Source organism: Rattus norvegicus, chromosome 2 (assembly GCF_036323735.1).
Source record: "Rattus norvegicus strain BN/NHsdMcwi chromosome 2, GRCr8, whole genome shotgun sequence".
Lineage (NCBI taxonomy): Eukaryota > Metazoa > Chordata > Mammalia > Rodentia > Muridae > Rattus > Rattus norvegicus.
In genome coordinates, this window is record NC_086020.1 from 176,584,865 (window position 1) to 176,608,816 (window position 23,952).

General features: G+C 49.1%; 2 protein-coding genes across 19 annotated transcripts in view; one reads left to right on the top strand and one right to left on the bottom strand.

The window, feature by feature from the left end:
* Positions 1 to 19,582, top strand: part of Gon4l (gon-4 like) — a 73,173-nt gene extending 53,591 nt beyond the window's left edge. For 15 of the 17 annotated variants that reach the window (NM_001024797.1, XM_039102893.2, XM_039102896.2 and 12 more), the window contains 14 exon segments: positions 987 to 1,137; positions 3,174 to 3,290; positions 3,532 to 5,274; positions 7,034 to 7,289; positions 7,848 to 8,032; positions 8,906 to 9,103; positions 10,659 to 10,802; positions 12,404 to 12,547; positions 12,628 to 12,747; positions 14,832 to 14,942; positions 16,906 to 17,116; positions 17,542 to 18,160; positions 18,243 to 18,345; positions 18,733 to 19,582. In NM_001024797.1, the coding sequence (NP_001019968.1) occupies positions 987 to 1,137; positions 3,174 to 3,290; positions 3,532 to 5,274; positions 7,034 to 7,289; positions 7,848 to 8,032; positions 8,906 to 9,103; positions 10,659 to 10,802; positions 12,404 to 12,547; positions 12,628 to 12,747; positions 14,832 to 14,942; positions 16,906 to 17,116; positions 17,542 to 18,160; positions 18,243 to 18,345; positions 18,733 to 18,882 (4,252 nt within the window). In that variant the 3' untranslated portion in view covers positions 18,883 to 19,582. 17 annotated transcript variants of the gene reach the window in all.
* Positions 18,891 to 23,173, bottom strand: Msto1 (misato mitochondrial distribution and morphology regulator 1). 2 transcript variants are annotated; one of them, NM_001106443.1, is made up of 14 exons: positions 23,034 to 23,162; positions 22,807 to 22,942; positions 22,277 to 22,346; positions 22,099 to 22,174; positions 21,756 to 21,810; positions 21,548 to 21,635; positions 21,283 to 21,400; positions 21,039 to 21,173; positions 20,790 to 20,942; positions 20,361 to 20,492; positions 20,104 to 20,288; positions 19,793 to 19,897; positions 19,607 to 19,716; positions 18,891 to 19,370 (listed from the first exon to the last, which is right to left on the bottom strand). In NM_001106443.1, exons 1-14 carry the CDS (start codon positions 23,115 to 23,117, stop codon positions 19,156 to 19,158), a joined length of 1,662 nt encoding a protein of 553 aa, NP_001099913.1. In that variant the 5' UTR covers positions 23,118 to 23,162; the 3' UTR covers positions 18,891 to 19,155. The 2 variants fall into 2 exon arrangements, with proteins under 2 accessions (NP_001099913.1, XP_038957963.1); XM_039102035.2 differs by having other exon boundaries at positions 19,093 to 19,370; positions 21,548 to 21,810; positions 23,034 to 23,173.
* Between the last annotated feature and the right edge of the window lie 779 nt (positions 23,174 to 23,952).

Below are 23,952 nucleotides of genomic sequence, written 5' to 3' on the forward strand. Positions count from 1 at the left end.
GATCTGTAAGTTCAAGTCCAGCCTGGTCTACAGGGAAAGTTCCAGATCAGCCAGAGCTACACAGGGAAAACTTGTCTAAAAACAAGACAACAACAAAACAAAACAAAAGAACTTCAAATTGTCGTTTTATGCTTGAGTTATTCATGATTTATTTATTGCTGTCTTGAGTTAGGCCCTCACTGATCCAAAGCTAGACTTGTATCAGCCATGCTACTGTGGATGATCTTGAACTTTGAACCCTCTGGCCTCCACATTCTAAGAGCTGTAGTTTTGTTTGTTTTTGTTTTTTTATTTTGGTACTGAAGTTTTGTTTTTGTTTTTTTACCTTTGGGGGAGGGGTTTGGGTACAGAATGATATCGTGTAGCCTGGGCTAGCCCCAAGTAGTACTCCCACCTTGGCCTCTCAAAAGTATTGAGATTGCAGGAGTGTGCCACCATGCCTGGGATAACTTATCTTGTCATATGATGGTTTTTGGTGGTTTTTGAATTGTAAACTGTCTCGTTTGTCCGTACTCAGCCCTATACCTCAGACCCTCTGTTCTCTTGAAACCAATCTAGGGCCCACGAGAGTTCGATCCTAGGGTCTTCCGTATGGTAGGGAATCACTGGAACCAGTGAGTTAGCCATATTACAGCTCTTGCTCTCTTGGTACAGGCTTGTGTCTTGAAGCCCAGGCGGGTCTTCCACTTGGCATCTTCTGCCTCGATCACCTGTGTGTTGAGGGTGTGTGATTGGCTGTTTTTGTTTGCTCTTTTTCTCTGTTACAAGACTTCACTAAGGATGTTTGTGCAAAGAGCTTTAAGCACATCTATTTTCAATATGCTGGGGGTTAATCCAGGGTCATTAAGCTTTTCATGTTTGGTTCTTAAAATACTCAGTGCTCTAACTCCGAAAGTGAGTGTGGGAGTTGTGACGCATGAGCAGTGTCGAGAGCTCCTTTGCAGAATGTTCTGTGGAGTTAGGTTGTCTCACCGCCTCTCTCTCAGTCTGTTAGCCTTAGGACTGAAGCACTTCGAAGGGACTGAGTTTCCAAAGCCTCTGATCAGCAAGTACCTTGTGACTTGTAAGACCGCTCACCAGCTGACGGTGAGGATCAAGAACCTCAACCTGAATAGAGCTCCCAACAACGTGATTAAAGTGAGTGAGTGTGAAAACCCCGTGCCTCCCTTTCTCCTCAGCTCTCAGTGAAGGGAGGGAAGGCGGTCCAAGGGAGGGCCGATTTAACGGGGGATTCCTCCCACTCTGTGAGATTAGTTCTGCTGTTTGCCTACTGAGTCATTGATTCCATTTGCCCCACAGTACCTTCACCTATCCTCTCAGGAATATTTAAGTAAGAAATCATTTGTGTCACAGTATTCCACAAGTTCTTGTTTCTTCTAACCGTATTGTGTCTCTTTCTCTAGCTTTCTGTAGGGAGACAGTTTTCCATTTGGGAACCTTCTCCACAGTACTGCTTTCTTTTCTTTAAAAGATTTCTTTTGTTTTTTAATTAGGCACGGGTCTGTGTGGGTCTGTGCAAGTGTGTGGAGGTGCCTCATCCCCTGAAGCTGGTGTTGTATGGAGTTGTGAGGCACCTGACATGGATGCATGGATTCTGGGGACCGAGTTGGTGTTCTCTCTAAGAGCAGCTCCGGGTCTTAACCATGGAACCTTTTCTCCAGCTTCCAGAGCTGCTTTCTTATTTCATTCTTTCTGTTAAAGTTAGTGTAGAATATACTTTGGGAGTCACAGAAACCAGTTGTGGTAGTGCGTGCAGACCTGTGCGTGCAGAGACTGAGAGGCTGCAGTTGTGAGTTTGAGACCACCCAGGGCTCCACAGTGGATAAACAGACCGCAGGAGAAAAGATGAAGTAGCTTGAAGAGTCAGACCGTTTTATGAGGCTTTTGTTATGAAAGTGTTTTGTCCCTTTTCCTGGTTGCCCAAGTGTTTGGGAAGGTGGTGTGCTCACGGTGGTGTTACACAGCAGGCTTGTAACTGACCTCTTGGTGCTTGGATTTAGGACTAAATTACTCACCTTCAGTCATGGATTCCTGCCTGTCTGCCTTCGTTTCTTCCTCCCTCTCTCGCTGCTTGTCTGCCTTCCTCCTTCTGTGTTAGAAATTGATGTCTCACTGAACCATGACCCTACTCTCCCTCCTTACTCATTTACTCTTGTAAAGATGTGTTTGTTTTTTAAATTGTTCTTTTTTTTTTTTTTTTTTTTTAGATTTATTTATGTATTATAGATGAGTACACGGTCGCTGTCTTCAGACACACTAGAAGAGGGCATCAGATCCCATTACAGATGGTTGTGAGCCACCATGTACTTGCTGGGAATTGAACTCAGGAGCTCTGGAAGAGCAGTCAGTGCTCTTAACCGCTGAGCCATCGCTCCAGCCCTATTCATATATTTTTAAAATCATTTATTTACATGGGTAGGTGCGTGCACACATGAGGTCAGAGGGCCGACTACTCGGGGAAGCCTGTTCCTTCCTTGTACCAGGCCGAAGCCTGCTGGCTCCACCATTTATTCTGTTTATTAGCTGGCTAGTTTGTTTGAGGCAGTGTCTCCCGTCGTATGCTCTCCCTTTATTTATTCTCTGATTGATGTGAGGCTTAGTCTCTTTCTCTGTATACCCTTGTCTGTCCTGGAGCTTTTTCTCTGCTCCCAGACAGTATTAAATGGTATTAAAGGTGTGTGTCAGCACACCCAGGCTATGACTTTTAAAATGAGACTGACATCATCTATCTGTCCCTCTCTTTCTCCTCCTCCTCTTTCCCTGGATTACAGATGGGTTCCATGGTGCTTGTTTCATAGTGTCTTTTCTTCTGTCTTCCAGTTAACACTCTTGCTTAAAAGTAATTTCTGTGCGTAAAAGGAGGGTTAAGCTCTGTGTGGGCATTTATTAAGATTATTTTGATCATTTACTTCCTATTCTTTGTGACCTAAACTTCCAAGTTTCACTACAGTGGGGGGTCATAGGGGAAGATAGGTCTGACGTTTAGTGGTTATCAGAATGGATGTTTGCATTTAGGTATTGAATAATTATAAAATCTTCATTAATTAGAGATACTTTGAAATGCAGAAACGTTCAGCATATATTCTTGATAATTTTGTGTGTGTACAAAACCATCGGCCACTCCATTTACCAATCTAAAAGAATGTGATTTACACTTGTGTTTTCACATTTAGTTTTATAAGAAGACCAAACAGCTGCCAGTTCTGGTGAGGTGCTGTGAAGAGATCCAGCCACATCAGTGGAAGCCGCCTATTGAGAAAGAAGAACACCGGCTTCCATTCTGGTTAAAGGTCTGGCCTTCCTTCAAAATCTGTGTGAGGCAGAAGTCACTAAAAGCTCCTATAGGAGTTAAATTCAGGAAGAGTTTCTAGAATTGGAATGTGGTTATGTTAGAAATTGGTGCAGACAGGGAGAAACTGTTCTTGGAACTGTGGGTTGAGGCTGCCTTTCGGTAGTCCTTAGAATCAGAAAGCGAATTTCCCTTCCCCTACCTTCTGATGTGTGCTAGAGCAGAGTGTTCTTGTCCTGTAGGCTAGTCTACAGTCCATTCAGGAAGAACTGCGGAACCTAGCCGGAGGCGCTACAGCGGGAGGAAGTGTGACCGCAGCCACTGAGACCAGCACAGATCAGCACTTGCAGAAAACCAGCCCTGTCGTGGGTGGTGACACTCAGTACCCACTGCTGCTGCCCAAGGGTGTAGTACTGAAGCTGAAGCCGGGTTCCAAGCGCTTCTCCAGAAAGGCTTGGCGACAGAAGCGGCCCTTGGTCCAGAAGCCTCTCCTCATCCAACCCAGCCCGTCTGTTCAGCCTGTGTTCAACCCTGGGAAAATGGCAACCTGGCCAACTCAGTCTGAAGTCCCTCCAAGCAACACGGTGGTCCAGATTCCTCATCTGATCCAGCCAGCTGCTGTCTTACAGACTCTTCCAGGTTTCCCTTCGGTGGGGGTCTGTGGAGAAGACAGCTTTGAGTCTCCCGCAGCACTGCCTGCCATGCCTTCTGGGTCTGAAGCCAGAACCAGCTTCCCCTGGTCTGAGTCTCAGTCAGCACCACCTTCGTCCTCTGCACCCAAATTAATGCTTCCCTCACTTGGCCCCTCTAAATTTCGAAAGCCATATGTAAGGCGTAAGCCCACAAGAAGAAAAGGAGCCAAGGCTTCCCCCTGTGTGAAACCTGCTCCCATCATCCACCCCACACCTGTCATCTTCACAGTTCCTGCCACCACAGTGAAGGTTGTAAGCCTAGGCGGTGGCTGTAACATGATCCAGCCTGTCACAGCAGCTGTAGCACCCAGTCCCCAGACCATCCCTATCACCACTCTGCTTGTCAACCCTACTTCTTTCCCCTGTTCATTAAACCAACCCCTCGTGGCCTCCTCCATCTCCCCCTTACTTGTTTCCAGCAATCCCCTGGCTCTCCCTGTGACATCTCTTCCTGAAGAGAAGGCTCACGTGAGCTTGGATATTGCCGAAGGGAAAAATGCTCCTCAGAACCCCGAGCCCAAAATAAAACCCCAGGAACCAACCCCTCAGTGTGCTACTGTCTTCTCCAAAGAGGAGCCCAGGTCCTGGCATCCTTCAGCAGATACAGGAAACCAGGAAGCAGTCTCTGAATCCAGTGCCTGCAGCTGGGCTGCTGTGAAAACAGAAGGCCAGGAAGGGTCTTCAGAGAAGAGTGTTTGTGGCTGGACTGTTGTGAAAACAGAAGATGGTGGGCATGCTGTGCAGCCATTGCCTCAGGATCCCCAGGACTCTCTGAACTCTCCATCGAAGGATTTATTAAACATGGTCAAGTTGGAAGCCGAGGATTGTATGGAGGAGATCTCCAGCGACTTCCCCAAGCAGGACATTGGCGAGGAAGTGAAAGAGGAGTGCTGTATGGAGTTAGACAGGGACTCCCCACAGGAGAAGGCGAGTAGTGTGAGTGAGATGAGTAAACAGACAGCCACGCCAAGGGAAGAGACGCAGGCCGCTAAATCCCCTTCTGTGTCTCAAGATGCTCCCGATGCAATTAGGGATGCAAGCAAAGGATTGCCACAAAGCACTCTGTCCTCCATGGACCAGGGCACAGTGCTTAACAGTCCTCCAGGGAAGCCTGAGGACTCAGCCAACGCTGATGGTCAGTCTGTGGGAACCCCAGCAGGAACAGACACTGGAGCGGAGAAGGACGGGGCTGAGGAAGAAGAGGAGGAGGACTTTGATGACCTCACCCAAGATGAAGAAGATGAACTGTCCTCAGCTTCTGAGGAGTCTGTACTTTCTGTCCCAGAGCTCCAGGTAAGGGCCAGAGCAGTGGCAAGTGCCTGGCGACTAGGTGGAGTGCTCACTCTATCACGTTATGGTCATAAACTGCTACTTGCCTTTGGAATATCTGTGGAACATAATTTTGACCTTTGTGTGAAATGCTGTGTGTAGGGGACATTTCGTTTGAATTAGATTCATTGAAGTGTTAATTTGAATTACTTGAGCACACTTTTTTTTTAATTTGTGTTATATAATTCATTTATTCGTAGGGTGAATCCATGTGATGATATGTGCAGAGGTCAGAGAGTGAGGACGGGGGGGTTATCTCCTTCCATCATGTGGGTCCCAGGTGTTGAGCTCATGTCAGACTTGACAGCAGGATCCCGTACCTGTTGAGTCGCCGCACTGACTGCCTTGAGCGTACCTCACATGCCACAAAACAAAACCTAAGAAAACAGAAGTACCTGTTGCCCACCTGGACCACATGGGATAAGGAGAGAGCTGATTTTCCTAAGTTTTCCTCGCACCTCTCCCATGAGTGCCATGGCATACATGTACCTCCGTGCATGCACACAGCCACAAATAAATGTGATTTTAAAGAACAGACCAGAAGGCTGGTGAGATGGCTCTGCAGTTAGGATCACCTACTGTTCTTCCAGAGCATGCAGGCTTGAGTTGCAGCATGCACATACATGGCTGCTCACCACCCACAGTGGCTCCAGTTGTAGGGAATCTCATGCCCTCTCAGGCCTCGCCGGCATGTGGTACACAGATCTACATGTAGACAAAACTTATAAAATAACAAAGTAATAATTAAAAATACTTCTAAATAGTCATAAGAACTAGAGGAGTAGCTAACCAGCACAGCATGTATCTGTCAGGCCATAGTGGCGCACACCAAGTCCTCCTAGCACTGGGGAGGCAGAGGCAGGCAGATCTCTGAGGTCCAGGCCAGCCTGGTCTATAGCGTGAGTTCCATGACAGCCAAAGAAATCTTGTCTTGAGAAAACCAAACATAGAGCATGTACTTAACATGCACAAGGTCCTGATTTAATCCCCAGCCACGTAGAGAAGAAGCAGAGGAATAGAATGAGGATGACAAGAATTAAGGAGGGAGGAGGAGGAGGAGAAGGGAGGTGAGGATGAAGGAAGGAGAAGGAGAAAAGGTGTAAAAAGTTCTTAAGTGTCGGGCACGGCAGAAGCAAAGCTGTTCTCACGACCCCAGACTCCTGAGTGTTGGGCCTGCTGTCCCTGAGTCTCGTGCTGCTGCTCCTGGACCTCAGCACTCTGCGAGCGGCTAGGAACCCTGTAAACATTCTCTGGTGTAGCACAGCCAACGTAATCCTACCCTGACTACCTCACAAATAAATGGGACCCAGACTTTGGTTAGTGATTTTGGCTTTGATAATTACTGGGGGGTAACCCCTAATCTACTTTTCTAACTGCTGATCTGACTACCTCCCCAGCAGTGTTCCCCAGACACTTGCAGTTTCTCCTGGCCATGTGTTCGTGGTCCATCTCCTCTCATGGTGCCTTCTCCCTCCTCTTCCTCCTTCTCTCCTCTGCTCTTCTGCAATGTACAACCAGGTGACTAAAAGATCTGCCTACCTCTAATCCCTCTAGTAAGTGGATGTAGCCACTTTTCTTTAACCTATAGTTTTAAATTAAGGAACAAGGTTTGCACAGTAAAAGCTGGTAAACAGAGAAGTCTCTCATAGTAGACCGGTGTTCTGGGCACAGAGTTTAGCTTTACATAGCAACAGAGCAAACCTCAACAATACGCTGCTTTTAGGAAACAATGGAGAAACTGACTTGGTTGGCATCTGAAAGGCGGATGAGTCAGGAGGGTGAGTCTGAGGAGGAGAACTCCCAGGAGGAGAACTCTGAGCCAGAAGAAGAGGAGGAAGAGGAGGCAGAGGGAATGGAAACCTTGCAAAAAGAGGATGAAGCGACCGATGAAGCAGGTGGAGGTGCTGCTGAGAAACCCCCGTCTACCTTGGCCTCACCTCACACTGCTCCAGAAGTAGAGACCAGCATAACCCCAGCAGGTTAGTGCATCAGGTCCCCAAGGAGGCTAAGTTTCCCTTAGCTGCGTTGCCCAGAGATAATGGGCTTTATCTCATGGAGGTTTTCTTCCCTTCCTGAACAGACTAGAGCTGTCTCTGCAGAAAGTTAATTCTCATCAACCCTCGATTTCCACTAAGCTGCCCTGTGTTCTCTCTGTGCTTCTTGCCTCTTGTGTGCTGGAGGCTAAGAGCTGTTCGGCTTTCATGTTCCTCCTTCAGCTTCTCTTCTGTCGTTTGAGACAGGGTTCCATGCCATAGCTCAGGCAGTATCAGAGGTGTTAGGCCACCTCTCCTCCTTCCTGGCCTTGGACTCTTTCCTCAGCTGCAGAACTCATGGGCCACCTGTGTCCCTGTGACTCTTGAAGAGCATGTGGTGCATTGGGCAGTACTGGTGCTGTCATGGGCACAGGCTGGCTCTGCTGCTGTCCTAGCTGCTCCTCCCTAGCTGTGCCAGGGGAATAGTTGGGGTGCATGGGGTGGCATGTGTGCTGGATAGCATAGTCCCAAGGATTGAGAAGGAATCTTTTCCTCCACTTCAAGGGGAGAGCATCAAAGCTGCTGGGAAGGGACGGAGCAGTCATCGGGCTCGGAGCAGACGGGGAAGTCGGGCCCGGGCCAGCAAGGACGCCTCCAAGCTGCTGTTGCTGTACGACGAGGACATTCTTGACCGGGACCCACTCAGGGAGCAGAAGGACCTGGCGTTCGCACAGGCTTACCTAACCAGGGTAGGCAGCTGCTGCCATTCTGGCCAGGCTGAGCATCTGTAGTTGCTGCTTTGGAGGAAAATGCTTGAAACATGATTAAGGGGGTGGCTTAGTAACAGAGCATGTCTAGCATGGGCAAGACTGGGTCAGCCCCAGCACAACCAAAACCAAGTCTTTTCTCTAGGTGCACAGTAGACTTCGTCTGTCTCTGCCATAGTGTTCTCTAATGACTAGCAGGAGACGTGTGGATTGGTCATTGGTGCCCCACTCTTACTTGTCTCATTTCTCTTTCACCCAGAGATTAGGAGAAAGACAGAAAGACGTCCCTCAGTGGCACCTTGGGACTTCCCGTATTGGGCCGATATAAGACCTTTACTGAGCATTCAGTGAAAAGATTGGCAGTTGGTGTATGGACTGGGAGAGCTGGTCTCCGGATCAAACCTTGGTCTTGTGTATCTAGATACACCGCAGCTTCCTCCTTCTTTAATAACTCAGCAGAGAGGTCCTCCAGGGTAGGCATGGCTTTCCTTGTCTGCTACAGCAGAGGGAGGTCCTCCAGGGTAGGCATGGTTTTCCTTGTCTGCTATTTTATAGACGTCCTAAGTTCATGTACTCTGTTCCTTGGTATGGCGTGTCTTAAAATCCATATACACATGGCCTCTCACCTGCTTAATGCAGGTGAAAAGCAGCCCCTGGTTTTTAAAGGTTTAAAGGCTGTCCAGTTGCCCGTTGGAGAAAAGGAGTTCTGCCTTGCTGCTTGTTGTGTGTGCTTTGTCAGAGTGGTGCCTCTGAGGGGAGCTCTGAGAACCCCATGAGCATCGCTGCCTTCTGTGCCTTGCTAGTTAGGACTGCAGGCCCGGAGAAAGGTTGCTTACTGCTGAGTGTTCCTTGTAGGTGCGAGAAGCCCTCCAGCATATCCCTGGCAAATATGAAGATTTCCTTCAGATCATCTATGAATTTGAGTCAAATGCCCAAATGCACAGCGCTGTGGATCTCTTCAAAAGCTTGCAAACTCTTCTCCACGACTGGCCTCAGCTCTTGAAGGACTTTGCTGCTTTCCTGCTGCCTGAGCAGGCCTTGTCCTGTGGACTCGTAAGTCCACTTTGACGAGCAGAGACTACAGCAGACTCCGGGGCAGAGGCAGAGGGGCTTGAATGCAGTGCTCAAGACAGTTCCAGTCTTCCCATTTGTTTACTGGGTTTTATCTGTAGTTACCAGTGGAGATCTTGATAAGTCACACTCTGCCCTCACTCCTCACTGATGAAAAGTACATTTTTAATTTTTTCTTTTTTAAATACATGGACTTTCTGGGTAGCCTCTGTTGGCCTGGAAGTCATTGCTTAGATCTGACTACACAAAAATCAAATTATTTCTGCCCCTCCAGGGCTGGGATTAAAGTCATAAGCCGTCATGCCCCATCTCCTTTATACTAAGCATTTGTTGAGTGTCAGGCAAATCTTGATGCTAAGAATAGCAGTTAAAAAAGTATTAATTTGGGGTTGGGGACTTAGCTCAGTAGTAGAGCGCTTGCCTAGCAAGTGCAAGGCCCCAGCTCCGAAAAAAAGAAAAAAAAAAGTATTAATTTCTCTGCTGTCAAAAGAGCATCTAGTCTCAAGAAAGTCTGTAACATAAAGATTATTAACGTCAAGTATGCAGTACATTATCTTTATGATGAGAATTCTTTATAGAAAACTAAAGCAACAGACTAGAGAATTGTTAAGTAAAGTGAGTGAGGAGATGGTGTGTGTGTGTGTGTGTGTGTGTGTGTGTCTGTCTGTCTGTCTGTCTGTCTGTCTGTCTGTGTGCCGGTGTGTGCATGTGCTTATAATTTTAGCATTCAGGAAGCTGAGCTAGAACCATTGCTGCTGGTGCATGGCCAGCCTAGGATGCTGGATTCTGTGAATCCGGTCTCCAAAAGGAAAGGGTTGGAGACTGAGAGTTGAAATGGGAGGAATCATGTGATGTGCATGCTGACTCCTAAGTATTGTCCCTGTGCTTGGTTGGCAGAGAAAGAGGAGACAGACAATGAGGGAGGGGAAGGGGGAGGTGGTGGCAGAGGGAGGGGGGGGGGAGAGGGAGGGAGGGAGAATGAGAATGAATGAATATGCTGTAGTTGTCCTAGACTAGTCTTCTCTTCCTGACAGGTAGAAACAGAGACAGGAATGAAGGAGTAACCTCACCATTTTGACAGTTTGGTGCTCATTTGATGGCAGGTTAACTATAAAGTTAATGCCTGTCTTCCTTCTGTCATCACTATGAGGATTAAATGAACATATATACAAAAATAATTTGTACACTCTGACATTCCACTTGAGTTTGAATATCTTATTTTATAATGCGTAAAATAACAAAGAACTTGAGATTTATGTTATCTCTTTGATTTGTTTTATTTGAGACAATTCTCCTGTGTACCCATGTTGACCTTGACCTTGGGATCCTTCCGTCTCAGCCTGTCCCCGACTGGGCAGAGGAGATTCATGTCTGTTGTCTTTCATTCACGCCTGCATTTCTGGGGTTGGGTGGGGTCTTACACAGACTCCCTGTCATAGCAGTGCCTCTGCCCAGTGCTCTTAGCTCTTCTCAGAGGCTTCATGTGTGGCTCTAGCCATGTGGTGACTCCTTTCTTGTCTTCCTTCCACTCTGACAGTTCGAGGAGCAACAGGCTTTTGAGAAGAGTCGCAAGTTCCTTCGACAGCTGGAGATATGTTTTGCAGAGAACCCGTCGCACCACCAGAAGATCATCAAGGTTCTTCAGGGCTGTGCAGACTGCCTTCCTCAGGACATCACTGAGGTGCTCCCCTCCCTGTCAGCCTGTTCTTCCCCATTAGATTTACTCTTTTATGTGTGTGCGTGTTTTATGTGCATCACATGCATGCCTGGTGCCTGCAGAAGTTAGAACTGGAGTTACAGTTGTGGACTACCATGTGGTACTGGGAACCTAACCTGGGCCCTCAAGTGCTCTTGACCCGGAGCCATCCAGCACCCATGTCTGACTCCTCACTGTTACTTCTCTCTCCGCCTTTGGGGTCTATCATTTCCCTCTGACAGCACAGAAAGCAAGAGTGTTTTCGACTTAGCACTGGGAAACCAGAGCCTGGCTGGCACTCACAAGCTCAGAGGACCATCAGTGCTCTGACAGGGAGGTTGAAGAAAGTAGGTGCTGAAGGGCTTGCCCTCCTCTTCTTGCTTATGCATGGGGTCAGTCAGGCAAGAATGGAAAGTATGTCATTGGGAACTGACTCCTAGAAGTTGTCCTTTAACTACACAGGTGTGCTGTGGCATGTATACCCTAGACACTTAGGTGGTTTAGGATGGGTTCCCAGGTCCACTTTGTCACAGGGCTCAGGTCCCTTGTAGGACTCGGGAAGTTGACTTCGCTTATCCCACACTGCAGGGTGGGTGTTGGGCTGTGAGAAGCTGCCTCGGGACACCAGGACACCGATCCAGGGGTGGGAAACAGAGTCTTGAGTGCAGGACACAGCCAGAGCTGGCTTGGGTGTGGGTGTGGGGTCCTTGGGCCTGCAAGGAGGTGGGGGCAGGGGGTGTCAGTTCTCAGGCTTTGTCATCCTGTTGCTGCTAGGTTGCTGTGGAAGAGCTGAGAACAGAGTATGGCCCCACTCCCAACCCCCACACCCGAGCTGGATATAGCCCAGGGCCATGGGGGAAAAGAAGGGGGGATGCTCCAGCTGGTCTCACTTGGAGAGTCTTTGACTGGATCGAGGTGGCAGGCTTGTGCTTGGTGGTGGCTGCCACTGGGTGTGCTAGGAGGCCTTCTAAGGGAGATTAGGGGTGACTCTGTAGGGGAAGGGCTTCTCTACAGCTCCCCATGGCTGCTCCCATGAAAAGAGGCAGTCCATGGTTTCAAGTCATTTATTGTCATGGTGGAAAGTGGATGAGTAAAACCGTACCCCCTTCTCAGAGTGGGCCTAAGATTAAATACCTTTTGCAGGGAGGAGTGTCTGGGAAGGGAAATTCATTGGCTAAGCCTCCAGGCCTTTGGGTATCTCATTATAGATAGATCTCTATCTCAATAGAGATCTGTCTTGAGCCTTTGTGACCTATGGTCATGTCCTACCTGTGAAGGGGCTTGGGGTGTTTCCCTTACGTGACTGGTGATCACAGATATGTGGAGGGCTGTAGGATAGTGACCAGCCTGATTTCCTGGGAGTCAGGTGAAACTCCTGCCGTCCCTTTCAAGGTCTCTGGTGTTCAAACCTCCTCAACTGGGAACCCTGGTGTCTTTCACTGCCTCATACATACACCAAACTAATTCATTAATCTTTTAAAAAAAGCTAGGCTTTGTATAGAAGGCAGAATGTGGGCTTCATTGTGGTTTGGTGCAGTCTAGGGAGGTTCTGTAGATGTCTTCTTAGGCTTCTCAACTCTCCTCAGCTCAAGACACAGATGTGGCAGCTTCTCAGAGGCCATGACCACCTACAGGATGAGTTCTCCATCTTTTTTGATCATCTGCGCCCAGCAGCTAACAGGATGGGTGACTTTGAAGAGATCAATTGGACTGAAGAGAAAGAGTATGAGGTATAGCTTGTCAAGGGGAAGGCTGTCTGGGGGAGGGGTTGGGTCCCAGAGTCTACTCACTGCTACCACTTCTTGTTTAGTTTGATGGCTTTGAAGAAGTGATACTCCCTGAGGTGGAAGAGGAAGAAGAGCCTGCCAAGGTGTCCACAGCCTCCAAGAGTAAGAGGCGGAAAGAGATTGGGGTCCAGCACCAAGATAAGGTGTGCATGCTTAAATGCCTGCGTTTTAGCAGTCGCTCTCTGAATTATACTTTGTGCATATCACTGGTATGTATAGGACAGTTCGAAGTCTTACGGTTGGAGATGCTATGGGGCACAAACCACAGGTAAGGCCTGTGGAGAATCCAACCACAGCCAGGCATGATGGTACCTGCTGATAACTCCCAACACCCAGAGGCCAGGGCGGGGTATTGCTGCAGCTTCAAAGGTAGGTTAGGCTATGAGGTGAAGACCAAGAAAGAAAGGGAACCAAGCAAAGCAAGAAAAACCCCCAGGTATTTCATGCTTTCCTCCTCATTCAGAGCCGCCACGTTTCTTACCTTTGTGTTACTTCAACACTTGCCCATGGAAAGAAATAATGACAATTTATTAATGACAAACGTAGCAGTTGTATTACTGTGTGGCAGCATCATAGATTACTAATTAGTTCATGAAATTTCATAGTAGTACTGCAGAGGGTTCATTCATATAACTGAAGTGCATAGAGAAGGTAATGCCCGAGTGACCTCTTCACCTGTCAGTGTTGGGACACGCATGTATGACTTATTTCTTGCTGGAGAGTGTGCTCATACTTAGTAGGAGACAGAGCCTTGGGCTGAGATGGACTAGCGGGTAAAGGTGCTCGCGCCCAAGCCTGATGACGAGAGGTTGATCATCAGGTCTGTATGGTCGGACTCTTCTCTCTGACCTCCATGCATGTGGTACAGTGTGCATGTAGGCACACATGGTAGATGAATACATATATTAATCTTAGAGAACAATGTGCATCTGTAGAAACAAACATGTCTGTGTGAATGCAGGTGTCCTCAGAGACCAGAGGGTGGTTTATGTGCCTCTTGCTTTGGAGACTCCTAACCCTAAATTGTTCTCACTACGGAGACATCTCTTCACCACCACCCACCCCAAATTCATTTATTTCTAAAGATTTATTGTCGTTGTTGTTGGTTATAAGTAGAGCCTCTCTATATAGTCCTGGCCCTGGAACTTACTATAGAGACCATCTCGGCTTCAAACTCAGAGATCAGCTGCCTGTCTTCCTGGTGCTGTGATTAGAGGTGTGGGCCACTCTGCATAGACTTCGCTTGTCTGTTTCATGGATTTTGTGTGTATGGCGCGTGCATGTGCCATGGAACACCTCTGGTGGTAGAGGACAGCTTGTGGCGTTGATTTCTCCTTCTATCATTTAGGTGCCAGGGACCGAACTCAGGCCCTCAACCTCACAACAGGCTTCTTTATCCACTGAGCTATCTCACTGGTCCACGATCTTGTCTGTCTGTCTGTCTTGTGTTTTTTTCAGTGGGGGGGTGTTGTTTTGTTTTTGAAACAGGGTCTGTCTGTGTAGCCCTGGCTCAGAACTCAGAAATCTGCCTGCTGTGCCTTCCAAGTGTGGGGGGGTCAAAGGCAAATCCTTCCATGCCTAATCAAGGTAATCTTTAAATCCATGGATTTTCTTTTTGTTTGCTTTTACATTTTATATGCTTGCGTGTTTGTCTGCATGTATGTCTGTGTGCCCCATGTGTGCCTGGTGCCCACAGACATCAGAAGAGGACATCAGAACCTCTGTTGTGAGCCACCATGTGGGTACTGGCAATCAAACCTGGTTGAGCTATTTCTCTAGCTAGCCTCTTAAAACCTTATTTCTTTACTGTTTTTCTGCCAAACTTCTTATAAAATAAATGACCTTGAGAACTTTTAGCCTCTTTGGAGTTTCTTCTGCATCTGGTTAATAATGGTTCTCGGGTTTGGGCTTTATTAAGTAGAGTCACTGTACAGAGCCATTTTTCAAGAGTTTAGAGAACACACAGGGTGACCAAGTCTGTGACCTGGGCCGAACTCAGGGCCTTGCGCTTGCGAGGCAAGCGCTCTACCACTGAGCTAAATCCCCAACCCCCTCTTTCAGGGATTCTTAAGGGACTGTAGTCAGAATTGGGTCAATGACCCCTCTGTGATGAGAATATCAGAAAAGAGCAGTGGGAGGGCCATCTGCATAAACTCAGGCCTCTCACCTCAGCTGCTTTTCTCAGTTGGAAATACTAGGTGGCTAATCTAGCTGCTGTCTGTTGTAGGAGTCGGAATGGCCTGAAGCAGCCAAGGATGGTTCCTGTCCCTGCCATGAGGGAGGCCCGGAATCTAAGCTGAAGAAGAGCAAAAGGAGAAATTGTCACTGCAGCAGCAAGGTGAAGAAAGTGCTTGATGTGCTGGGATGGCCCGGCCTCAATGCACAGATGCTGCTTTGGCTTGTGCTGGTTTTGTTGGGGTGGGGTGGTGGGGGCACTCAAATCCTGCCTTTGCCTCTGATCACTTGGATGGAAGGTGTGTACCAGCACTCCTGATTAGAGGCTTTGTTGCCACTATAGGTTTGTGTCTTTGAATTCATAAAGCGATGCCATGTCTGATTGTATGCAGTACACACATGTGCCAATAAGCAAAATAAATGGACCCTGGTGCCTGGCCTATAAGCACCCCATGAGGAGGTGGAAGCAGGAAGATCAGAAGTTCTAGGTTATCCTCAGCTACATAGTGAGTGTGAGGAAACATGGGATATTAATACCCTGTCTCAAAGCTAAAAGGAGATGGGTGGATTTTGCTTTTGTTGGCATATTTTGTCTTTTGTTGTTGTTTGGTCTTGAGACAGTGGCTTGTTATATAACCCAGCTTGACCTCAAAATCACCATCCTTCTGTCTGTATGTTTCAAGTATTAGGACTACGGACATACATCACCACACTCAATTTCATGTGGTGCTAACAACAACAGCTCCTTATGGTAGGCCAGCACTCTTCTGGTTGGGCTACATCTTCAGCTTTAGATTTCTTTCCCTTTTTTCCTGAGATTATGTTGGTTGCTTTTAAATTTTTGAGGTAAGAGCTCGAGACGGGGCTCAGTGGTTAAGACTGTTCTTCCAGAGGTCCTGAGCTCAATTCCCAGCAACCACATGGTGGCTCACAACCATCTACAAGGGATCCAATGCCCTCTTCTGGTGTGTCTGAAGACAGTGAGTGTATTCACATACATAAAATAAATATACAATAAATCTTAAAAAAAAATATTTTTGAGATAAGGCCTCATTTAGCCCTGGCTAGCCTCAAATTTACCGTGTTCACCATGTAGTGAACCTTGAACTCTTGCCTCCACTACTTAGGTGCTGGGATTACAGTTAGCTTTTTGTTTTTTGGTTTGTTTTCTGAGCTGTGTTTCTCTGTATATCCTTGGCTTTCCTGGAATTAACTCTGTAAACAGGCTAGTGTCTAACTCGGAGATCCACCTGCTTCTGTCTCTCAAGCACTGGAATTAAAGGTGTGTACCACCACTTTCTATCTGGATTTTCCTTTTTAAAGAGTCTAATTTGAATATGGTGGTTCACACCTGTAATCCTGGCACTTGGGAGGTGGAGACAAGGGGCTGAACCTGTATAGCAAGGAGCATAAAGATTCTGTCTCAAAATAGTAGTGGTTGGAGAGCTGGCTCAGCAGTTAAGGACAATGGCTGGCCTTTGAGGGGCCCTTTGCTTCTTTTCTCTGCACCAACATGGCAGCTCACAACTGTTTGTAACCCCTCTTCCAAGGGCTGCATTGCTGTCTTGTGGCCTCTGCTAGCACTGTAGGCACATGGCGCAGACATTCGTGCTGGCAAATAGTCATGACACGCCCAAAATAAAAACCGTTCTAAAACTAGTGCTTCTGGAAATGGGGAGTAGAACTGCAGTTGAAGTATTTCCTTACAGACTTGCTGATGTCTGGAGACCTCCTCTATAAAGTTTGTGCTTCTGTGGGATATCATAGGTAGGCCCTGCAATTGTCTCTTTAGGTTTCCTTTTCTTTCCATCAAATAAACCTGTGAGCAAAACGGAGTAAAGATACCTTTGGTTCCCCGCAGTGAGTTGGTTGGTGTCATAGATACAGTCCTCATTAGAAACAGAGCGCTCAGGGTTGGGGATTTAGCTCAGTGGTAGAGCACTTTCCTAGGAAGCGCAAGGCCCTGGGTTCAGTCCCCAGCTCCGAAAAAAAAAGAACCAAAAAAAAAAAAAAAAAGAAACAGAACACTCCTACAATTTAAAAGCTGGCTCACTTGCTGAGTACCAACACAGGCCTGAGACATAGGAAGGTCAGGACATTTTTAACCTAGAGAGTCACTCTTGCAGGTCTGTGACAGTAAATCCTACAAGAGCAAGGAGCCCCTCGAGTTGGTGGGCAGTGGCCCCCTCCAAGAGGCCAGTACTGTGCCCGGCACTAAGGAGGCGGGACAAGGCAAGGACATGTCAGAAGAGGAGACCATGGAGGGGCAAGAGAACGTGGAGGTGAGCCAGAATAAGACTGGCAGGACCACCAGAAAGGGAGAGGCACCCATTCCAGGTGAGTGACTGATGGCCTCACTGCCACTCCTCTTTCTTCCTGTATGCTTTTTCCCACTCTGCAGCAAGCTGTGTCAGCTGCTAAAGCACCTTCCAATGATGGGCATGACATGTTCTCATAGACGGACTACGGCAATCCCTTTCCCTACTCCTTTGTCTCACACAGTTAGGACTAGGAGTTTGGCCCAGCGTGGTCTACAGAGTGTATTCCAGAAGAGCCAGAGCCACGTAGTGAGACCCTGTCTCAAAAATAACAAGGAAACAGACTCCTGAAGTCTCCCCTAGGCTTGTATCCTCCTACCATGGCCTCCTGTGCTCTGCGTGGCTCCTTCCTATCCTGCACCCTTTCCACTGGAACTGTGTTGTTGTAGCTCCCCAGGGCTGTGATTCCCATGCATACTCTGATCCCACATTCCTTCCAAGCAGGGTCAACAGTACGGACTGCTTTGCTGTGCTCTGCAGAAGTGACTCCCATCGAGCTGTCCTTGGAGGGCCCCACATGCTGCTCACCAGAGACTCCTCGGCTTCCTCCTCAGACTGGAGCTGTAGTCTGTTCTGTCAGGAGAAACCAGGCTGGGCCTGAAGTCGTCTCCTGCCTTGGTACATCCTCCATCCCTCCTAAAGAGGGGGAGGACCAAAAGGCTGTGGCTAACTCAGAGACTATTGCACCCCTCCCAGAAACATCAGAAACTGAGAGACTGCCGGGAACTGTGGAACTCCCTGCTCCCCTCCCCAGTCCTGTTTCCTTAAGTACCAGAGACACTGGGAGAAGACACATATATGGGAAAGCAGGCACTCAGAGTTGGCTACTCGACAATAGAGCTGAGGCAAAGGCAGCCCATATGGTGGCCCCTATCCGTGGAACTTCATCAGGAGCTAGTGCCTCAGAGGCTGCTCCCACAGCTTCCAGAGAGGGCCTAGCTGAGGACAGTGAAACACAAGGCAAGGGCCCGGAAGCGGTGCTGCCAAAAGCCTCAGAAGCTACCGTCTGTGCCAACAATAGCAAGGTCAGCTCCACGGGGGAGAAGGTGGTACTTTGGACAAGGTAGGTAAAGATGGGCTATAATTACAAATTTAATACAGATCCAAAAAGCTTCTTGGAGCTAATTATGCTACCTGGATTACAGGGAAGCCGACCGGGTGATTCTCACCATGTGCCAGGAGCAGGGAGCACAGCCTCACACCTTCAGTGTTATTTCTCAGCAGCTGGGAAATAAGACCCCTGTTGAGGTAAGGTGGGAGGGGCAGATGATGAGGGGACCAAGGCGAGAGGACGGGACCAGCTGGGCTTACAGTCGTGAGCACTCTCAAGGCAACAACTGGTTATGATAAAGGGTTGTCTGAAGAAAGGCTTGACCTGTCAGGTGGGGGGTTTCTTTGGAGAGGATTTTCACTGTGTGGATAACCTAGAACAATAGATCAGGTTGGCTTTGAACTCAGAGATCCATCTGGCTCTGACTCAGCCTCCTGATTGCTGGAATTCAAGGTACATATTACTCTGTGTGTGATTCTCTTTTCTATTCAGAAGACACAACTCTTAGTCTCACTCTGGTGCGTGGGTGCCCGGTTCACTCTAGAAGCCTAGAAGAACGAGTACTACCCTCTCTCCTTTCCCAGGTTTCCCACCGTTTCCGAGAGCTCATGCAGCTCTTCCACACAGCCTGTGAGGCCAGCTCTGAGGATGAGGATGATGCCACCAGCACCAGCAATGCAGACCAGCTCTCCGACCATGGAGATCTGCTGTCTGAAGAGGAGCTGGATGAGTGACTCTGCCAGAATCCACCCGATAGCCGTCAGCACTCGTGGAGACCATAAGGAAGCGAGCATGCAGGTGGCCTACAGTTCATCTCAGGGTCCCTGGTGAAGACCCTACAAACCCAGCCTGTACATAGTACTGAGGAGAACGGGGCTTGCCTTGGTCTGGTAGCCTGTTTTTAAATGTATAGATGTATAAATGTCATGTATCAGGTCCCGACATACTGGGTTCCTGCACCCGGCAGCTTTTATTATAAATTCTCTCCCCACCCCCTCCCCCGGACGTCAGTTGGAAAGGCCGCCGCCCTCCTGGTAGCACTGGGCCAGGCTGTGTAGCTCCTGCAGCAGCTCTTCCATGTCATCCTGCTCCACCCCGGCGTCCATGAAGCTAGCCCAGCGCCGCAGGTCAAGTCTGGCGAGCTCGTCACCCAAGTCTCTTAGTGTCCGCTGCAAGGATGAAGTTGAACGCAAGGCCCCAAACACAGGGATGCTCTGCACTGCTGCAGGGGGAAAGAAAAGGGACGCCGAGTGGGCTGGAGCCTGCTCTGGGACTTTTAGACCTGACTCTGAAGCACAGCAGTGACGTGTGCTGTCCCTTAGTGTGCTCCCCAGAGGAGCTTGTAGTCAAGTGGAGGAACACTCAACTGTGAACTTTTTTTTCTTTGCACTTTTCATCCAGGAAGAGAAAGTAAAACTCTCCTATGTGGCTCAAGTGTTAGGTCCCTTCATGTCCTACCTGCGCCCTTGGGGGCCCCGTCCATGGCCAACCCTTTCTGACTGAAGCTTGAGAAGAAGTGTGGGTACGGAGGAGCCATTTTGCAGGGTGTCAGCAGCAGATATGACGAACTGCAGACAGAGAGGTGATCAGAGAGCAGGGAGGCCAGGGTACAGAGGTCTGCGGAAAGGGCGGGTACACACTGACCTCAAGACCCTAGGGTGCTGCTGCTCTAAGTACTGGGCCAAGACTTCTTCTCCAGAGGCACACGCATGGAGAGTGGAGGGCAAAGGTGTCCCTGGGTTGAGCTTACTGCAAGAACAAAAGCACATTTACCCTGTGGCTGCACAAATGTAAGTCTTGGACCATCGAGAATGGTCTAGAACTTTTATCTAAAGTGAGGCATTGATGGTGGCAGAAAAAGGGTTGTTAGAAAGTGTGCCATTAAGAACGCCTAGAAATTAGAGAGACAGACATGCACAGCTCTCATAGGGTTCCCTAAGAGCACAAGTCTTTACCTGGTGTGGCTAGCTCTGTCTATGCCCCTGAGCACCACAGACTGGGCAAAGCACCGATGTCCGGCAGAATCACCGCATGCAGACAGGGAGGTCCACGGGGTGGCTTCTCCAAGTTGCATGAGAATGTCAGGAAGTGACTGGCCTCGGACCAGTGGGAAGGGGATGATGGCTTCTGCTGTCACCACCTAAACACCAGGAGGGAGCAGGTTACAAAGTGCTTTCTCAGCTTCGGCCCAGCCCCTCACAGAGCTGCTTACCTTCTTCCCAGAGAAACTTAGCACATCAGCCAAGTGAGCCATGCTGACTGTGGAGGAGCGGAGGCGATAGGGAACGGTAACCGTGTCCAGGGCTGTAGCCAGGATAGCGCTACAGTGGAAGGGCAGAGTGGCCTGTCAAGTGGGACAGGAGGGAACACTGCGTCTTCTGGGTATGGACAAACATGTGGAGGCAGAACATGAAGGACAGACAACCAAGGAGTGAAACAAGACTGTCCTTAGACAAGACAAACATGACGTGCCAGGAAGTCAAGTTGCAGCTGGGTGTGTTGAAGCTAGGCACTCACTTTGGTGTTACAAATGCCTCAAGCATGTCCAATCCCTGACCACACACACACACAGGGCTGAGGGTGAGAGGACGAATGGAGTCACAGGAGATAGAGGATGGGACAAGGTGAGCTTGAGCCTTACATCATAATGAAGGTAAGGGAAGTTGACAGGTGGCTTGGGTCGCAGGCCCAGGTTCCCTCCAAGGGACAAGGGACAGACGAAAGAGCTGTACCCAGCAAGGTGCACCAGACCAAATGCTGTGTTTAAGAGACGATAGATATTTTTCTGGGGCTCCTGGTAACAGAAATGAGGGTGGCTTGCGTCAGGCAACTCGCACAGTAGGATCCTCTTTTCTCATCAACTCTACTTTTTCTTCCTGCTTCCACTCACCCCAAGACTGTAGGGACCAGGCAGCAGACCCCAGGTTAGTACTCCGCGCCCTGAATACTCGTCTTGTAGTAATTCTGCAGTTTTAGCACCTACTCCAGAAAAGCCATCATGCAGGTCACACAGGATCTGGAAGCCCTGGAGATAGATGAAGGCAAAAAACAAAACAAAACAAAAAACAAATCAAACCCCGGCTGTAGGCGAGGAGACTCTACCCCAACACCCATCACCCTTGCCAGCCACTTACCTGCAAGTAATCACATTCTTCCACATAGAAATGCAGCCTGTCCTCCAGCTCTTCCAAGTACCTGGGTTCCTTCAGGACACTCTCCCCTTGGCCAAAAGCCTCCAGCCGGCCGGTCTCACTGCCAAAAACCACCACGATAAGAGACACAGTCCTGCACTCAACTCCTCAGTCTGCTGTTTTGGAGGGCAAGTGACATGGACCCCGGCCTTATCCAGTGTGTTGGGGGAACCTAAGCTTTGCCTAACAGCCTCTGCAGTCCCCATACCCGTCATGGTTGTACTTCTGAATCACACAGATGCTCCGTGGATGGAGATGGACTCGGAGGAAGTCTGACCAGACTTTGATGCTGTTCTCTGTGGGGAGAAGTGGTTTCGGGTTTGTAGCAGGATGACTAGTGGGAAGAAACAGCCGATGAGTTGTGCCATCCCCAAGTTCCTTCTCTGTCCAGTGTCCAGCATCAAGGGATGTCTCACCTTTGCCATTCTGGATCAGTTTCGCCCTCAAGGCACCATCACTACTCAGCACTCCCTGGAGGGTGAGAAGAGAGGCTGCTGGTTGTTTTCCCCTGCCCTGGGCTTATCTTTATGTGTGTATATGTGCGTGTATATACTCCTGTGTGAGTTTCTGTGCACCATGTGCATGAGGGTGTTAGATCCCCAGGAACCAGGCTAGAGATTGTTGTGAGCTGCCTGAGGCGGACATTGGGAACTCAGTCAGTGTTCTGAGGCCTTTACAATGACTAGACTCCCTCTTCCCTGCAGCAGGAGAGCCTATGTGCTTGAGCAGGTCTAAAAGCTTGGGACAGAGCCCATGCACCTCTGCACTCAGAAGGTCCTGGAGGTTCGGGTTCTTTGAGTTGGCCTCTTCTCTGTGTGTGGTGAGCTTCCCCTGCCTGAAAAGGAGAAGAGAGTAAGCACAGAAAAGTGTCCCTCTGCAGGGCTCTGCAGCCATCTATGTACACACAGTGGACCATGCTCAGAAGAAAGCTACTCACCATGCTATTGCAGCCTCTAGCTGTCGGTCCCTGTAGAGGCTGCCTTCTTCCTTTAAGGTATTCAGACTGCCTGCACAGAAATGAAAGGCAAGATCAAAACGGATGTCATGTCATCAAGACTGACCTGTGAGGGGATGTGTTGTAGCAGTTCTCTTGACCAAGATGTAGCTCTGAATGGTCTACAGCTATGTAGACAGATTGGTTTTGAATTAAGAGCTTCTGCCTGCCTTTGCAGGGACTAAGGGCGTGCCCAACTGCACATGGCACTTGGCATACGTGGATATACATTAGATGGGACAGGGACAGGGAATCTGGACTCCATCCTTCTGTCAATAGCTGTGGTCCATTCGCAGGCGTGAATGCAGCAGCTTAACATTGTACTACCCACTCCAGGGCTGGACCCTGAAGCAAACAACCTGCCCTTTTGGCATCCCCTGGGGCGTGTCCCCAATGTGGGTTTTTAAGTGAACTGATGCTAGGGTCCTCACACGCCACACGGGAAAACTTGGCTAAGCCTGCCATCGCCTCACCTTTGAGGTCCATGAGGATGAGTCGAGGTGTATAGGTTTCCTGGCCATGCAGTGTCCGGCCACTTCGATACAAGACGTCCGGGCACAGCTCGCCTGGCGACTCTTCGCCCTCGGTCGTGCGTCCCAACGCAGCATCCTGCAGGGTTTACAGGACTGAGCGGAGGGGGAAGGAGGGGCAGGGCCGGTACCTTCCGCAGGGAGCGCCGGGCTGCCACTAGGGGTCTGACCTGCTGGTTCCACCAGTGCGCCCCGACGAAACCCGCGAAATGTCCCAACTGCAGCGTGAGCACCTCGCGGGCCCCGCCCGCCATGCCGCCGCAGCTCTTGGGCACTCCACGGCAGCCGCGGGCCCCTTAGCCGGAGGGGGCGGCTCCCGTGCCCTATTGGTTCGCGAGCACGTGCCTTCCCGTTGGCATCCCGATTCGTTAGTCTCCTGGGCGCTGCTTACGCCCCGCCTCTTCCTCCTCTAGGGCCGGAAGCTGCCGCGATCCGCTGTCGTCACGCCATTCCATCTGCGCTTCCGACTGTGGCTGGTCTGGCCAAGGTCATGGAAGGTTCTCTCACCTGCTTCTGTCTCTCTTCGCGCAGATTCCTCTATTCCTGTTGGTAATAACTCCCAGGAGAAAAAAATCGACCAGGAACTGGACTGTCTTCTGGATCTCCCACTCGCTTTCTTTTCCTATCTCTAAAGTCCCAGCCCACCGGTCATCTATCTGCTTCTGTTACGTTATAGGAAAGATTGTATTCCCTTTCTCGCATGTTCATATAGTTCGATTGTACTTAAGTGCGGTTTTCGTTTGTTTGTTGTTTGGTTCGTTATTTGGTTTTTTTGTTGTTGTTTTTTGGGTTGTTGTTGTTGTTGTTTTTGAGATGGGGTGTCATTATGTAGTCCTTCGCTGTCCTGCAATGGCTGTGTAAAGCAGGCTGGCTTCAAACTCAAATCCGGCCTCCAGTTCCTGAGTGCTGGAATTAAAGGCTGTGCCACTAATAAGGTTGGGAACATTCTTTTATGTATTTATAAACTTTTGGGTACCAGTTTTTAGAATGTTTGCAGGTTGCATGTGATGGCAGAAACCATCCTGTAATCCCTGTCGTAGAATGTGAAGAGACCATCCTCAGCTCTGTAGCAAGTTGAAGGCTCACTTT